The sequence below is a fragment of the Bufo bufo genome, chromosome 8 (genome assembly GCF_905171765.1).
Source record: "Bufo bufo chromosome 8, aBufBuf1.1, whole genome shotgun sequence".
NCBI classification, from domain to species: domain Eukaryota; kingdom Metazoa; phylum Chordata; class Amphibia; order Anura; family Bufonidae; genus Bufo; species Bufo bufo.
Genome location: NC_053396.1, coordinates 14,577,161 through 14,595,595, shown reverse-complemented (window position 1 = coordinate 14,595,595; position 18,435 = coordinate 14,577,161). Strand labels below are relative to the sequence as shown.

Below are 18,435 nucleotides of genomic sequence, written 5' to 3'. Positions count from 1 at the left end.
GCAGACGGCATGTATGAGGTATGTTCTCCTCTGTCGCCCTGGTGCGGGTTACCCCCTCCTGTCATCATAGGGAGGATTAATGGGATGACAGCTCATTTACATTCATTCATAGGGTGCGGGGTTGGACTGACAGCTGTCAATCACTCTCTCCAGATCTATGAATCTAGACTTTCAGATTGAAAATATTCTCCTAAAAGGATCAGCTTGCTGACATCTGGGGGCTCCTAACGCGGCTCGTCAGTGCAAACGGGATTCTCTTCTCATTATAGACATTATTCTGGCTGAGGAATGCGCCTTCTGTTATTACTCTGTCGTCAGTGCCCGGAGAAATACAGTAGGATCGAGACACTGCTTGCTGTATACACCACGTAGCACTGGAAAACCCAATGTGCATCTGTAAAGAGGGCAAGATGAAGTAGGGGCTGTGCATTTCCATGAAGCCTGGGCGACTGTGACAAAGTGATCGCTCCACAGCTGCTAGATTGTAAGATGCTGATAGAGGAGAAAAACTGCAGCCACCAGAGATTGTGCAATAAAGACATGGCCGTGAAAAGATCCAGGCAAAGCTGATACTATGGCATGCCTGGTGCCGGGCTGAGGGGACATAACAAGGGGCATAAAGGGTATTCCCACCTGAGATAGATGGCATATCTATATGCCTTCATTGTCTGATAGGTGGGTGTTCTATTTCTGGGCGGCCCCAAAAGAATGGACGTCCCCTGACCCCTGTTGTGAGGGCCGTTCACGTGTGCAGCTCTCTCCACTGTAGTTTATGGGATCTGCTTAAAGCGGTTATCCCATGATTGATGTAAAAAGCCAGAGCCAGCCCCGTACCTCACATAGGTCCAGAGATCTCCCCATTCATTCCTCCAATTGCTCTGCTGGATTTATTTCAGACTGGCAGGTCAAGGGACGTGTCCTTTCCGCTGTAGCTTTTTCCCTGTGACTGACACAACTTCTAAGAGAAGATATGGTTGGTGACAATTGAAGATTTAAACTGAGCGTGTGTGACCACATCAGTGAGGTGGATAAGGGCTCTTTCACACTTGCGTTGTTGTGTTCCGGCATAGAGTTCCGTCGTCGGGGCTCTATACCTGAAAATAACTGATCAGTTTTATCCTAATGCATTCTGAATGGAGAGAAATCCGTTCAGGATGCATCAGGATGTCTTCAGTTCCGGAACGGAAAGTTTTTTGGCCGGATAAAATACCGCAGCATGCTGCGCTTTTTGCTCCGGTCAAAAATCCTGAACACTTGCCGCAAGGCCGGATCCGGAATTAATGCCCATTGAAAGGCATTAATCCTGATCCGGTCTTAAGCTAAACGTCGTTTCGGCGCATTACCGGATCCGACGTTTAGCTTTTTCTGAATGGTTACCATGGCTGCCGGGACGCTAAAGTCCTGTTTGCCATGGTAAAGTGTAGTGGGGAGCGGGGGAGCAGTATACTTACCGTCCGTGCGGCTCCCGGGGCGCTTCAGAGTGACGTCAGGGCGCCCCACGCACATGGGGCGCCTCTGACGTCATTCTGGAGCGCCCGGGGAGCCGCACGGACGGTAAGTATACTGCTCCCCCGCTCCCCACTACTACTATGGCAGCCAGGACTTTAATAGCGTCCTGGCTGCCATAGTAACACTGAACGCATTTTGAAGACGGATCCGTCTTCAAATGCTTTCAGTTCACTTGCGGTGTTACGGATCCGGCGGGCACCTCCGGCAAATGGAGTGCACGACGGATCCAGACAACGCAAGTGTGAAAGAGCCCAAAAAGAATAGAAAAGGAACAGCAGGTGGCGCTATACAGATACATTATATTGAATAACTCAGCAGCTATGCTACATTTTCAACTACATCCAATTACAAAAGTATTCAGATCCAGGCGCTGGTTTGAAAAATGTAGAATATTTTTAGTGGCACAAACCCTTTAAGTTGTTTCTGTAACTCCCTTAAACTGCAATAGAGAAAAAGCACACATATGCGTATCATCCCCAGGGACAGAGTGGGCCGGGGTGTAGGTAAGAATCTGCCCCCCACGATGTTCAGGGCTGGAACTGCTTTTTCCGTCTGGGAAACCGGTTTTTAACATTTGTTACGCCTATGATTCTTTTAATCCTGTGAGTATAATAAAAAGCTGATAAAGAATGTCCTTTGCGGTGCTTCACTATTGTTTCGCTCCTTTCGTCCTAACATTTATAGGAGAGACGAGGTTTTTAGGAGATATGAGCAATATTGGATTGTGAAGCACTGAATCTGTGAATTGGTGCATTATCGAAGGTCTGCATCTGCTGGAATGGTCGAAAGAGTACCTATTGAGGAGCAGCGCGGTTTCTATCTTGTGAAGTGAAACTTGGTGTGAACAGGACCCACCACACCCGTAACCTGCAGCGCTCAAAGTAGGATGGACAATTTGGAACTTGTTATTTGTGTTGGTTACTGGTTTGTGTCTCCTGATTCCGTGCATTTGTCTCTCCTGGTCTGACCCGGCTTGTCTGTTTCAGTTATGGCCGATTTGTCACTAGCTTATTATTTTCTCCCCATTTCTATTTTCCCATATAGGCCCCAGCACTTAATCAAGGGAGGACCGTCGACCAGTTGGGGGCCGTCAACTAGGGAAGGACCGTCAACCAGTTGGGGGCTGTCAACTAGGGAAGGACCGTCAACCAGTTGGGGGCCGTCAACTAGGGAAGGACCGTCAACCAGTTGGGGGCCGTCAACTAGGGAAGGACCGTCAACCAGTTGGGGGCCGTCAACTAGGGAAGGACCGTCAACCAGTTGGGGGCCGTCAACTAGGGAAGGACCGTCAACCAGTTGGGGGCCGTCAACTAGGACAGATCGTGCAAGTAGGTAGGGACAGTGGTTGGGGTAGCTCAGCATCTCACTTGTAAGTGCTGTGACAGATTCCCATATAAGATCAGTTAACTGGATGTCTTTTATAAGGCAGGCAGAAGTTACCAGGTTATGAATGGGTCATTACGCATGGCTAAAATTTACCGCTAGCCCCTCAGTAACTAAAATAGGGAAGAAGGGAGTCCTCATCCTAGAGCTTTAACCCCAGCTATCAGATATTAATGACAAATGACATATAGCATACTGTGGATATGCCATAAATATCTAAAATGTGAAGAACCCAGTTGTTTTATGGTGGGCCTCTCAAGTGGTCCAAATCTCACGTAAGTAATGCCACGGTCACTGCAGGGAACTTTTTTCTGTGATTGATTTAGGGACGTCTATTTATGCTGATGTCTACAGACACATGAAAAAAGGCCGGCTATTTCTCAAGTGTCACCTAAAACGTGGTTGTAAATGGCCGCTTGTATTTATGAGAATAGCTTGATTATATATCTATACATTGGGGCCTCACAGGTATTTCTATGAAGAAGGCTGCCCATCTGCAGAAAGTGGCAGCGATTCAAATACTGCAACATGCAAAAATACCCAAGGGACCACTGAAGGACACCGAGAGAGCGGCAGACCACCAGAGCCTCAGATCTTACACAAATGCATAAATCTATGACGATCACTAATCTATGTTTCATTATTTCAATAGGGTTTAGTTCATCACAGAAGATGTAGGGCTGAAGGTGTGGGCAGCCGGCTAACACCCCATTAACCATTTTGTGGTGAGTTGTTTTCTGGCGGTGATGACTGTGCTATAATTATGGCTTCCCGGTAAAATACGTCCCCGTCATCAGCTTAAATTCAAGTCCATCTTCAGACGGCAGCTGCGGAGGAGACTTTACTGCCACTAGTTACTTCCACAGCAGCTCCAGACACAGAAATGATTCCTGCACCAATGATACATCAATAAAACTGCTAAATATATTTTCTTCTTCTTAAGGTCCCTACCATCATGCTTCAGGGTAACACACAAATGTTATATTCTCTTTACCTTTCTCACCGTCGCCCCCTGCTGATCACTGCACTTTGCATGAGCTACCATGAAGGACTGTGACAACTGCTCTGAGCGCACTAATTGGTTCAGAGAACTAGTTGTCGATCTTTCAGTTTATGTGTTAAAGGTGTATTTTGGTTATGTGACGTCATCCCCTATCCACAGGAAGCCTACCACTGGGAACCTCATGGGCAGGCCCTGAAAAATAAAATAAACTAAAAGAGGTCGTATGTTGTAATGCCACCCCAGCAGAACCAAATTCCACAAAATACTGTAACCTCCACTGCAGTATTCAACTGTATCACCATCCTGAGGACAGCAATACAGTTCAATTCAGAAGGGACCTGCAGCCACTGGCCAAGCGCCTAAGTACCTGATGCCCCTAGCATTAAATTGGTTGTATCATCCCAGACAATGGGGGCATATTGCTAGGATATGCCCCCATTGTCGGATAGGTCCGGGTCCCAGAAACGGAGCCTTAAAAGTCACGGAGGGTGCATCGTGCTTGCACGGCCACAGGTCCCATTCATTTCTATGGGGCCAATGGAAATAGCACTTGGCTATTTTCGGAGACCCCATAGAAATGAATGGAGGGCGACCGCGCATGTGCGGTGCGCCCTCCGTGACTTTCAATGCTCCGTTTTATGAGATAGGTGTGGGTCCCACCTCTAGCAATATGCCCCCTATGTCTGTGATGATAAAACCCCTTTAATTACTACTGAGAGCATCAAATCGTTAGGTATCCAACTGACAGCTATGAGGAGGACTTAAATGGCCCCCTGTAGGGTCTATGGCCAGTCCGCCCCTGAGGAACCCACCGATCTAATAGATATCCCCTATCCTGAGGATAGGGGATAACGTCACCTAACACGAATATCCCTTTAAAGGGGTATTCCCATCTTATACAATAAGGGCATATCGTTAAGAAATGCCCCAATTGTCTGATAGGCGCACCTATATCGAGAACGGAGCGGGGAGCGCTGTGGCTGGAGGACCCCAGATTTCCCGGGGTCCGTCCATCACCAAGTGCTAATCCCCGCCTCTCCCATAGAAGTGAAGGGGAGCGTGCCGTGCCTGCGCGGCCCATGCTCCCATTCATTTCTACGGGGCAGACGGCAATAGCCGAGCCAGCGCTCGGCTATTTTCGGCGGCCCTATAGAAATGAATGGAGGGCGGCTGAGCATGCGCAGTGCGCTCTCCTTCACTTTCGTGGCTCCGTTCTCTACCTATAAGACAATGAAGGCATATCCTAGCGAGATTAGAAAACCCCTTTAAGTGTAGCTATTACATATTACAGTATTACGCATTTTAATTTAAATACATAAAGCTCTGTAACATACTGTATTTCATTAGCTCTATAAATGTTCGGAAACTTCACCAAAAATTCCATCTAGTGTAAAACAGTAAATACCGTACTAGACACATAGCAGGGCAGTGAAACTGCATTAGGGGGAAGACATCTGATTGGTTCAGAACAAGAAAGACAAACCCACTCAGCAAGAATGAGAGAGAAAATGAACATTAAAGGGGTCTTACGGGTATTCTATATTCATGACCCCTAAATCTGAATGGTGCGCGTCCTACTCCCGGAATCCCTGCGACTTTCCAGTGAGCGCTGCAGCCTCTTCCTAGTCCAGTGACAACATATTCATCAGACACATGGCCTAGGCGCAACACAGTCCCATTCAACTGAATGGCTTGGGCTGCAATACCGAGCACAGTCACTATATAAAGCACGGCACTGTGCTTGGTAAACTGTTAGGAGGCCGCAGGGCTCACCAGAGCACCACAGCCTCTTTAAACAGCTCATCAATAGGGGTCCCTGCAGTCAGACCCCCCACTGATCACATCTTCAAAGTTGTCGACATGTTCTGGTTCTGTAAATTCCATGATGCAAATCCTCAAAAAATCCATGTTAATTCCAGGTTGTGAGGCACCAATACATGAAAAAAGTCAAGGGGGGTGAATACTTTTGCAAGACACTATAGGAAACCAATTAATACAAATTATGCGTCACCCTCTTAATAACACCACCAGGTCCCAATGTCTAACCCTGCTAGAAAGACCATTACACTTTTAAACTTGAACAGAATAAAAACTCACAAATAAAAATGTTCAGGAAAATAAATTTCAACAATTTGGAGCTGACGGAGAACTATGAAGATTGCTCAATGCACCAGTGACCGAAGTTCTGTATTTTATCACGCTGCCTTGCTACATTTATCTGAAATCTGTAACTTGGATCCCAAAATGTGTTGCTCCAATTACTGGTTTTTCCATTCCAAGGACGAGCTTAGACTTCCACATACCACAATAATGAAGTAATATCTTTATCCGCATTGGGCTTTGCTGTTTTGTTTTAACTCTTTACTCATTACAAGGCAGAGAGACTCACACCTGACTGTTGTATGGAAAATTCTGCAATATACAAAAAATCCTCAATCTTAGGCCTCATGCACACGGCCGTTGTTTTGGTCCGCATCCGAGCCGCAGTTTTGGCGGCTCGGGTGCGGACCCATTCACTTCAATGGTGCCGCAAAAGATGCGGACAGCACTCTGTGTGCTGGCCGCATCCGTTGCTCCGTTCCGTGGCCCCGCAAAAAAAAATATAACATGTCCTATTCTTGTCTGCGCTTTGCGGACAAGAATAGGCAGTTATATTTAAGTCTGTCCGTGCCGTTCCGCAAATTGCGGAACGCCACCCATGATTTGCGGACCCCAAAACACACAACGGTCGTGTGCATGTAGCCTTATACTATACAAGGCGGCTGAGTAGGACCACCATCTATTAATGATAGTGGCTACATGGAGTATACGTTGTTCTGGAGGACCTGACACGTCTATGCATGACGTGGACAGCCTATTGATTTCAATGAGAGCCGTGTAATACTTAATTTCTCCTGTGGCAGCGCTGTGAACACTTACTGCTGAGGTAACCCACAGATTACAGCTGATAGGGGGTGTACTTCTTGCAAAAAGTTATTGTGTAACTATTTAAAGTGGCAACTTTTGGACGACTCTGCTGATGTCCAACATGCCTCCATGTCAATATAAACAAGTGGACAAACAATCAGATCAAGTGACGGCTTCAGCTTCATCCCCCTCCTCCCTGTCTCATATTTACTGTTTTATACTAGGTGTATTATTCAATAACTGAGGTGGATTTCTGAACATTTACAGTGAATATATACAGTTGCAAGAAAAAGTATGTGAACCCTTTGGAATGATATGGATTTCTGTACAAATTGGTCATAAAATGTGATCTGATCTTCATCTAAGTCACAACAATAGACAATCACAGTCTGCTTAATTTAATAACACACAAAGAGTTAAATGTTACCATGTTTTTATTGAACACACCATGTAAACATTCACAGTGCAGGTGGAAAAAGTATGTGAACCCCTAGACTCATGACATCTCCAGGAGCTAATTGGACTGAGGTGTCAATCAACTGGAGTCCAATCAATGAGATGAGATTGGAGGTGTTGGTTACAGCTGCCCTGCCCTATAAAAAACACACACCAGTTCTGGGTTTGCTTTTCACAAGAAGCATTGCCTGATGTGAATGATGCCTCGCACAAAAGAGCTCTCAGAAGACCTACGATTAAGAATTGTTGACTTGCATAAAGCTGGAAAGGGTTATAAAAGTATCTCCAAAAGCCTTGCTGTTCATCAGTCCACGGTAAGACAAATTGTATATAAATGGAGAAAGTTCAGCACTGCTGCTACCCTCCCTAGGAGTGGCCGTCCTGTAAAGATGACTGCAAGAGCACAGCGCAGACTGCTCAATGAGGTGAAGAAGAATCCTAGAGTGTCAGCTAAAGACTTACAAAAGTCTCTGGCATATGCTAACATCCCTGTTAGCGAATCTACATTTCATGGGAGGATACCACAGAGGAAGCCACTGCTGTCCAAAAAAAACATTGCTGCACGTTTACAGTTTGCACAAGAGCACCTGGATGTTCCACAGCAGTACTGGCAAAATATTCTGTGGACAGATGAAACCAAAGTTGAGTTGTTTGGAAGAAACACACAACACTATGTGTGGAGAAAAAGAGGCACAGCACACCAACATCAAAACCTTATCCCAGCTGTGAAGTATGGTGGTGGGGGCATCATGGTTTGGTCCTGCTTTGCTCCGTCAGGGCCTGGACGGATTGCTTTCATCGAAGGAAAAATGAATTCCCAAGTTTGTCAAGACATTTTGCAGGAGAACTTAAGGCCATCTGTCCACCAGCTGAAGCTCAACAGAAGATGGGTGTTGCAGCAAGACAACGACCCAAAGCATAGAAGTAAATCAACAACAGAATGGCTTAAACAGAAGTAAATACGCCTTCTGGAGAGGCCCATTCAGAGTCCTGATCTCAACCCGATTGAGATGCTGTGGCATGACCTTAAGAAAGCGATTCACACCAGACATCCCAAGAATATTGCTGAACTGAAACAGTTCTGTAAGAGGAATGGTCAAGAATTACTCCTGACCGTTGTGCACGTCTGATCTGCAACTACAGGAAACGTTCAATAAAAACATGGTAACATTTAACTCTTTGTGTGTTATTAGTTTAAGCAGACTGTGATCGTCTATTGTTGTGACTTAGATGAAGATCAGATCACATTTTATGACCAATTTGTGCAGAAATCCATATCATTCCAAAAGGTTCACATACTTTTTCTTGCAACTGTATAACAAATATACTGTATACTGTATACTGTATTTTTGGGATATAAGACACACTGCCCCCCCCCCCCCCCCCCCCCAAAAAAAGTGAAGAAAAAATAGCAGTGTGTCTTAGGCCTAGTTCACACGAACGTATGGTTTTTATAGTTTTTTGCGGTCCGTTTTTCACGGATCCGTTGTTCCGTTTTTGAGTTCCATTGTGTTTCCTTTCCATTTTTACGTTCCGTTCTTCCATAGGCCATGTACAGTATACAGTAATTACATAGAAAAAATTGTGTTGGGCATAACATTTTCAATAGATGGTTCAGCAAAAACGGATACGGAAGACATACGGATGCATTTCCGTATGTGTTCCATTTTTTTTGCGGACCCATTGACTTGAATGGAGCCACAGAACGTGATTTGTGGCCAAATATAGGACATGTTCTATCTTTGAACGGAACGGAAAAAACGGAAATACGTAAACGGAATGCTTACGGAACACATTCCGTTTTTAAAGCGGAACCATTGAAATTAATGGTTCCGTATACGGAACACAAAAAAATGGCCCGTACACTCGCAAAAAAAACATTTGTGTGAACTAGGCCTTATAGTCCAAATGCTAACGACCACTTCCATTATGGAATCAGTCATTAGCATGGACGAGGCACAGGGAGCAGTGAGGGAAGCTGCACCGGCTCTACTCACCCCTCCCTGATCTTCTTCCATGCTCTACTCTGCACTACGTCCTGACTATGTACCGCGTCAGGACTTAGTGCACAGAGACGCGCACTATGATCTGATGCTGTGCATCATCAGGTCACAGTGCAGCACAGGCCAGAAGAAGACATGGGGGAGCGGTGAGTCTTGGATCTGCAGAGTGGCAGCACCATCTGGAGGGAACAAAGTAAGTTTACTTTATTTTTTTAATTTTATGTCTGATCTGAGGATGATGGAGCTTGGGGGTCTGATTTTTAGATGTGATCTGAGGTCTGATGAAGAATGGGAGTTTGATCTGAGGTCCGATAAAAAATATACTTTTTTTCTTATTTTCCTCTTCTAAATTTTCGCTGCGTCTTATAGTGCGGAAAATACGGTATATCCATTATTAAAATAGCTTCTTCTGTATTAAAGAGGGATCCGATAATATGGACCATGTTGGAAAATCGCATTCACCGGTAACGTCTGATTACATTTTTGCAGGCAATAATGGGGAAATTGAATATCTTGTAGCCCTGAGGGGGGTTCTTATCACCAGAATACATCAACAAGTACCCTATATAGTCTAAAACTATTATTTATTTTAATAAAAACTGTTAGGAGATAGTCAGGCACCAACATAGAGCCACTGGAAAATCTCATTTACCAAGAGACCTCACAAGGTTATAAGCAGAAGATGGAGCCTAAATGACAAATCTCTTCTCAGTGAATACTGCATTCTGGAATCTCTTAGGCTACATGCACACGAGCGTATTTTGTTTCCGCATCCGTTCCGTTTTTGTTGCGGATAGGATGCGGACCCATTCATTTCTATGGAGCTGTTAAAAAATGAGGATAGTCAACCGTTTGTTTTCCGCGTCCGTGGTTCTATTCTGCCAAAAAAATAGAGCATGTCCTATTCTTTTCCGTTTTGCGGACAAGGATAGGCATATACAATGAATCCGCAAAAAACGGATGCCATATGGACGTCATCCGTTTTTTTTTGCGTACCGCAAAACACATACAGTCGTGTGCATGTAGCCTTACACAGGGTTCTACCCCGACAAGAATGAAGATGTTCACACAATGTAATTTCATGCAGATTTCGGCGCTTTCCGCACTGGTCTTGATATCCCCTGCACTGCTGGAGGGTGCAGACCGCATCATAAATTAGGCGCATCCTCCGGCAGTCTGCGGGCCTAAACAGAAATCTACGACAGCTCAGATCTGCAGTAGATTTCTGGCTTCATTTGCTACTTTTTTCGCAAAAATTCACATTGAAAAAGTTGCCATCACACAGCTTGCGACTTTGATGATAAATCTCCCCCATTGTCTATGCATGTGAATGAGGTTTCAGCCGTCACATTCATAGGAAAGTTGTCAGCATTTCTTCTGCTGCAGCAATAAGTGGCCTGTCACTTCTTTGTATGTAAAACACAATGATTATCGCCAATGAATGTCAAGGGCGCTAATACTTATGCAGATCCACAGTAGTGCAAATTCTGGCAAAAATCCAAGTGTCAGCCTCAGATTTCTGCCGTGGAAAAGTCTTGTAATCTAGAATATTTGCTTATCTGACCACTAACACTGCATCTGTTAGAATTTCATAGAATTATTGTCCGATTTGTGCATTTCTAGTACATAAAAAACATAACTGAAAAGTCTAATCTCCCACAGCTCATAGTTTCCTCCATGCGACACTCGTTCAGAACGTCTTCAACATACTAAAGAGAAGAGGTTTTATTTAGGATAAACACCGCACAGGAAGTTTCCATGAAATTAGGGTTTTTTCCCCCCCAAAACGATCTAAAAAGTTCTTTTGTTTTGCTGAAGAAAGTGACTACACATGTGCAGAGAATCTGTAAAAATCATCTCCTCATTTGACCATTCCATAAAAATACTTCTATTTGGTTTCTGTGGTTCAGAGAAAAGAAATAAAAACACTCTCGATATGGAAAACGGGATCTCTGTGAACAATATTCGGATTCTTCTGTCGTGTCACATCATACGGCAGCCCCGGCCTGTCACTACACCGAGAAGGGGGTTTTAATCACTGGTACTATTCAGGTTGTGACAGTATCAATTACAGATCTCATCAAGAAAAAAATCTCAGTATGTTGTCTGGGAAAAAACAGAACATACTATAAATTTCCTACCTGCAAGATCTTCCTTCGAGGAGACCAGACGAGGAGAACTGTTTCCTGGCTCAAGCCTTAATGAAAGCCTGAAAGACAAGAGATCAATAGACGGTAAGAGGAGAAATGTTATCATTTATATGTAATGTGTCAAAGCATTTCAGAATGTATAAATTCATTGATGACAGATATCAGATGGATATGAAATCAATCTAGATAGACAGGAGAGAGATGGATATTAGATACATAGAAATATATTGAGAGATAGATAGATATAACTATAGATATAGATAATAGATAGATATAACTATAGATATAGAAAGATAGATAGACGTGGGATAGATAGATATAACTATAGATATAGATAGATATGAGATAGATAGATATAACTATGGATAGATAGATAGATAGATAGATATAGAGAGATAGATAGATAGATAGATAGATATAACTATAGATATAGAAAGATAGATAGACGTGGGATAGATAGATATAACTATAGATATAGATAGATATGAGATAGATAGATATAACTATGGATAGATAGATATAAGATAGATAGATATGAGAGAGATAGATAGATAGATAGATATAACTATAGATATAGAAAGATAGATAGATAGATAGATAGATAGATAGATAGATATTAGATAGACATGAGATAGATATAACTATAGATATAGATAGATAGATAGATAGATGATATGAGATAGATATAACTATAGATATAACTATAGATATAGATAATAGATATAACTATAGATAGATAAATAGATATAACTATAGATAGATAGATATAACTATAGATAGATAGATATAACTATAGATAGATAGATATAACTATAGATATAACTATAGATATAGATAATAGATATAACTATAGATATAGAAAGATAGATATAACGATAGATATAGATAGATATTAGATATAGATAGATATGAGATAGATAGATATAACTATGGATAGATAGATAGATAGATAGATAGATAGATAGATAGATAGATAGATAGATATAACTATGGATAGATAGATAGATAGATAGATAGATAGATAGATAGATAGATAGATAGATAGATAGATAGATAGATATGAGATAGATAGATATAACTATAGATAGTGCTGCCAGTGGTTTTTTGCTTTATAGATAGATAGATATAACTATAGATATGGCTGTGGGCGCTCGGTACAGACTGAGTGCCCACAGCCTGCTGATTGAATCCGGGCGTCACGATAGAGGTACAAGCCCAGGGAGAGCAGACCAGGAGGCCGGGGAGGACGAGGCTCATTTCCTGCTGCGGTGCCCCAAATACTCAGCAGTGAGGGAGACTCACTTCAGGAGACTGTCTGATCTCTGCCCAGACTTCCCCTTCATGGAGGAGGAAGAAAGACTCTCCATACTGCTGGGGGAAGAGGAGAACACAGCGGCCGTAGCAGCACAATATATAACTGCCTGCCATGGACTGAGAGGAGCCTGATATACCATGGACTCCTATACCCCCACCCTGTATATGTACCCCCATCCCCAACCCTACCCAATTATTTTCCACTTGCTTTGGCAATGCTAAAATGTATTTAGTCCTGCCAATAAAGCTAATATGATTTGATATAGATATAACTATAGATATAGATAGATATTACATATAGACAGATGTATTGTTAGCTTCCACCTGCTCTGGTATTCGGGGGTCTACATCACATGTGAACGCTCCCCGTCTGCTGAGTTGGGTGGTTTTGCAGGACAATGGGACAGATCACGTAGTTCTGCATCTCTGACATTCCTTAGTGAACAGTTGTGTTTTTATTTTGCCCCTTTGCCCCCACTGGGCACGTTGTGAAATGCCATATATAGTTGGCATCCACTTCTTTACATATCCACAAGTGGGGTCCTGTCCATCATCTGCGCACAGCTGAGCATGACCCGGGTGTCAGGGACTTCCCACAAGCCAAAGACCGTTACAGCTCATCCTGCTCTCCTGACACTAGAGCTGCTGCCATAATTCACTCTGTGTGTGTGTATGATATATATATATATACACACTGTTTATCACTACTGATTTCACAGCTGTTATAAAACTATAACTCCTAGCCTAGCTGTGCGTGCAGTTTTCCCATCATACACAGTAAGTGGCAAAATGTTCTGTTTTAGGGCAGAATATCCGTCCTACGATATTGTCTGTGTATTAGCTGCTGATCCTTTCAGGCGCCCCATTAGATCTAGGATCCACGCTGGATGCAGGGTAGGTGAAGTATTACACAATTCCACAGGTTCTGTGTTGATTGAGGCTGAGCTGCAGTACCAGTCACAGTCCACTGAGAAGAGTGGCGCTGTGCCCGCGGCCTTAAGACTAACAGAGGATATCCAAGGGACTGAAGAAAGTAAAACAATAGCAGCACACGCCTAGCGTTCACTCCCTGGAACATTTACAGGAAAGCTATGTCATTTGTCACCCAGTCACTTCCCACCACCTGCTTTCCAAATTGCAGGCAAATTGAGAGTAATGACAAAAGTCTGAATTTTCCAGGGATGTCAGGCTGAAGTCACCTCCCCCCATTGGCTGCTTTCTTGGAATAAGCCTGGATGACGTCGTTTATGAAGGCTGTACCATAATGTGCCAGGATTAGGGGCTTGCAGACATAACATAGGCAGTGAGCGGCTGCGGATATACATGTCCGCGGATATACATGTCTCTCTGAATCACCCAGAACCTAAGCAAAGTCAAAAGGAACCAAACTCCAGACGTGAGCGGGAAACTTGTGATGATATGATAGACGTGTGCCTAATACTTCAACCAAACCTCCTAATAACAGGTTACAAACACATGGCTCTGGCACGGATTTCCTATAAGACTCTGCTATTGTTCACAGGGATGTTTATAGTAATGAAGAACACATTGTATTTATCCCAAATAGAAGGTGAACAGGATCAGAATTCAGAACATTCCCCCCCATATAAAAACATATGTCTGTCATAACATAAAGAAGGTCCCCCCTGAATGATCCCCCCCCTCCTAGAATGCACTTTTAAGGGGGAGCGCCTTCATAGAATCATTTTCTGCATAGCGATCGGGTCCTAAACTTGGAGGGTCAGGTACTTACAGTATGTACCTTACTAGCGGCCGCAGGTCCCCTTCCTGAATCCAACTGTGCTGCCGTCCTCAGGACCCATTGGCTCCCATGCCCTGCGGTTCACCCTTATACACCACAGCCCACTATATGAGGCAGGGTACAAACGGTGCAGGAACGTAAGCATCTCAGGCCGCAGACTGGAAGAGGCCTGTGGCCGGACCAAAGATGGGGGCCTGAATGTGAGTTAGGCTACGTCTACACGACGACATTTGTCGCGCGACAGATAGGGCACAACTACACTGCAACATTTGTAGCGCAACATTTTGTTGCACTAATGTCGCGCGACAATTTTTATAATGGCAGTCTATGGTGTCGCACTGCAACATGCTGCAACTGCGACGCAACAGTCGCAGAAAAATCCATCTTGAATGTGCATGTTGCATGTTGCAGTGCGACACCATAGACTGCCATTATAAAAATTGTTGCGTGACATTAGTGCAACAAAATGTCGTCGTGTAGACGTAGCCTTAGTTTTTTCTTTCTTTCTCTCTCGCCACTTGGGGAGCATGCTACCGAAGCATTATAGGAGCACTATTAGGGAAATAACACTGGGGCCAACATATGGGGAATTATTATTGCTAGAGGCACAATAAGGGCATTATTATTACAACAGGGCTCTTTAGGGGGCATTATTACTACTGGGGAGGACAATATTTTTTTCTGCAGTTTCATATCTGGGGGTATTGGGGGCACAGCAGGCACAGTACTGGGAGGGGCAGCAGGATAATATAGTTGGGGCACCAGGATGAAGAGTTTGCATTGAGAAGGTGAGGAGGAGGATGGAAAAGAGGAATCCGAGATGTCTTTGTGGCAAACTCTGCAAAGGCAAGACACTGCTGAAAGAAGTAGCACAATCTGCTTAGTTTTTTGCTGCTCCAATGCTTCTGAAATACAAAATGAATCAACTCTGCAAATAGCTTAAAGCATAACTGAGTTTTCAAAGAAAATTTGCATAATGGCTGTGTTCTTTGTATGTGCAATCATAACTATGAAGGAAAAGTTATGTTTGGGCATCCCTGAAGTCTCATTCTGCCAGATTATTCAATGCTTCAGCTGCATAGCTAGATGCATTTCTCTCAGAAGCAGTGGGTGTCTCCCTTCAGCCAATCCCTTACTTCCCACTATGTTTGTTTTCTTCTAAGGAGGTCGAAAATCTGATAAGGAAGGTTAATCACACTTACAAAAAGGAAGGAGGCTTTTGTGATGTTTAGATGCAGCTCTTTTTTTCAGGCTCAGTATCTCAGCTAGCTGTGAGCCGTCCTTTGAGTGTCTGTTACCATGGACAGATCGTACCTGACAACTGGCAGTCGACTGCTACTTCGGTGGAAGTGAGACCCCTAATGGCCCACTTTTTTTTCAGTGGGATGCAAGCAGACTATTTAAATAAAGTGATTTAGAAATTTGCTAGGTGCACAATTCTCTATTAAATTAAATTGTGTGAAAGTACAGTGACTCTTACAAAAATATCTCCTATGCAGCTCCTATGCAGACCTGTGTCTCTCCATGGTTACAGACTACAAACAAACCTGTGTAGTCTGCTGCTGCAGTCGTGGGTTATGCACTTGCTAGCCTCATATCTGCTTTATATTCTCATGAATTTGCAGGAATGATAGAAATGACCAATTCCAACTAACGAAACTATTTTGCAGGTTTTCCTCAACAGGAACAGATTTACAAGACACAGACTGCTAGATCTTTTCATGTTTAACATGCCTGAAAACATTTCTAATCATATTTTAATATGTTTACCAGTTACAGCATGTGGAGAAATTTATGTTGGCCTTGTAGATTGTACCCAGGAGAGGAAGCTGCACTCACTGCTCTGGATTAAGACGTCATCTGTCAGGCACCTGTTAAACTCGTACTGTTACAGCTCTTCAAGATGTGGGCATACAGTCCGCCCCGGGCATTAGATATGTGGATGTTATAGGACAGGGATCAGCAACCTTCGGCACTCCAGCTGCTGTGCAACTACAACTCCCAGCATGCTCTTTCCACCTGTGTGGGAGTTTAGAGAGCAGCCAAGCAAGTGTGCATGCTGGGAGATGTAGTTTCACCACAGCTGGAGTGCCGGAGGTTGCTGACCCCTGTAATAGGATGTTAGATAATATCTGGGACCACTCCAAATAAGTAGGCAAGACCAGAATGATTCGCTATCCAGGGCTCAAGGTTCGCTGGTCGACAACTCCTGTGGGTGCTATAATGGAGGTTACAGCAGTTATCGCCCAGCTTTCCAAAACGCAGAAGACTATAAGGTTATACAGAGGGCTCATCGTCTTTATTACAGATCTAACAAGCGAGGACCACTGCTGCTTCAGCCATGTTTGACCAGCCAGACCACCATTCCCCCGAGGTAACTGGACCCCCTAATTTCATCACGTGTGTTACTGGCATCAGCTTGCGTTACTGTACGATTTGCAAACACTAGAACTGGGCTATGTTCACAGAAAACCAACATGTCTCTTGTGAGGAGGTTGCCCAGATGTCTTCCTGTCTGAACAAGACAAAGTGGCTCCAGAAACACGGTCTGGGAACTCCAAGCCGACATCTGGAGCCAGGTATTTGTGGGATTTATGGAGACGAATCCATGATGAGGTTTCACTTGTAGAGACACAATGCTGAGGAGCAGAACCAAATAGTAACCCTTGTGTTGACTTGATATAAATAATTATAGGTCTGGTTAAGCCTCAGGAGGGATCATGTCTTTTTGGTCTTGTGTAAACCATGGATGGGGCACGCACAAAGTCCTGTCTGTGTACTGACAACATATTCCTCCTGCAAATAAACTGAGGGTACTGGAAACTGAACTCGCTGCCAAACTGGCATATTTCCCAGTCTGGGTGAGTCTTCTATCTAAGCTAAGAAATGTCTGCTCCCCTTTAGTGTAATATATGGGATGTCGACGTCCTCCATTGTATGCATATTTTGCTGGGGTTAGTCGATTATTGCGGTCCACATGCGGTGGGTCTGCTCCCCCAATAAATAGACACGCCACAGTGTCAGGGGCTGAGCAGCTCCTCCAGAATTGCCACTTCATTTCTGTGTTTTTGTCTTGTTAGATTTGAGTGTGTTTGGACACTCTGTTGCACCTGGTAACTTCCATCACATGGTCTGGCATAGGTGTGGCTCACGGCCTGGCCTCATTCACATTGTACTACCACAGTATTCATGCTGGGCCTTTGTGTGGAGGCTTGGCTGTGTGCTGAATTATATCACCCCCAGACCATGTTCACACCATAGTTAGAGTAGCGGCTAGGACCCTTTGCCATGCTGAGTGACCGTGACGTGGTGCATTGATGGGCTCCGATATCTTCCTGACTGGAACATATTGGCGAAAGTCTCAGCTTTTAATACCTGCATGTATGACTTCCCAGTATAGTCAGTAGCATTTCTGTTTGGTGCATTTCCTCTCTGTGTTTCATATGTTTATTTGCTACATTCTGTGTAGTTTGCTCTTGTGGTGCATGTGGACCGCGTCGACGTCCTCCATTGTATGCATATTTTGCTGGGGTTAGTCGATTATTGCGGTCCACATGCGGTGGGTCTGCTCCCCCAATAAATAGACACGCCACAGTGTCAGGGGCTGAGCAGCTCCTCCAGAATTGCCACTTCATTTCTGTGTTTTTGTCTTGTTAGATTTGAGTGTGTTTGGACACTCTGTTGCACCTGGTAACTTCCATCACATGGTCTGGCATAGGTGTGGCTCACGGCCTGGCCTCATTCACATTGTACTACCACAGTATTCATGCTGGGCCTTTGTGTGGAGGCTTGGCTGTGTGCTGAATTATATCACCCCCAGACCATGTTCACACCATAGTTAGAGTAGCGGCTAGGACCCTTTGCCATGCTGAGTGACCGTGACGTGGTGCATTGATGGGCTCCGATATCTTCCTGACTGGAACATATTGGCGAAAGTCTCAGCTTTTA

At 44.1% G+C, this 18,435-nt stretch overlaps 1 protein-coding gene and 1 long non-coding RNA gene across 9 annotated transcripts in view; one reads left to right on the top strand and one right to left on the bottom strand.

Annotated features, from left to right (window-relative positions):
• The window catches only part of LOC121009380, a 98,317-nt gene extending 95,770 nt beyond the window's left edge, over positions 1 to 2,547 (top strand). The window contains exon 4 of the long non-coding RNA XR_005780748.1: positions 2,194 to 2,547. This is a non-coding gene — a long non-coding RNA (uncharacterized LOC121009380). The remainder of the gene's footprint in view (positions 1 to 2,193) is intronic.
• Positions 1 to 18,435, bottom strand: part of RALGPS1 (Ral GEF with PH domain and SH3 binding motif 1) — a 351,272-nt gene that overhangs the window by 54,194 nt on the left and 278,643 nt on the right. For 6 of the 8 annotated variants that reach the window (XM_040442455.1, XM_040442457.1, XM_040442458.1 and 3 more), the window contains one exon: positions 11,403 to 11,470. In XM_040442455.1, the coding sequence (XP_040298389.1) occupies positions 11,403 to 11,470 (68 nt within the window). Of the gene's footprint in view, positions 1 to 10,893; positions 11,306 to 11,402; positions 11,471 to 18,435 lie in introns of those variants that run through there. The other 2 variants (XM_040442461.1, XM_040442463.1) reach the window with 2 other exon arrangements.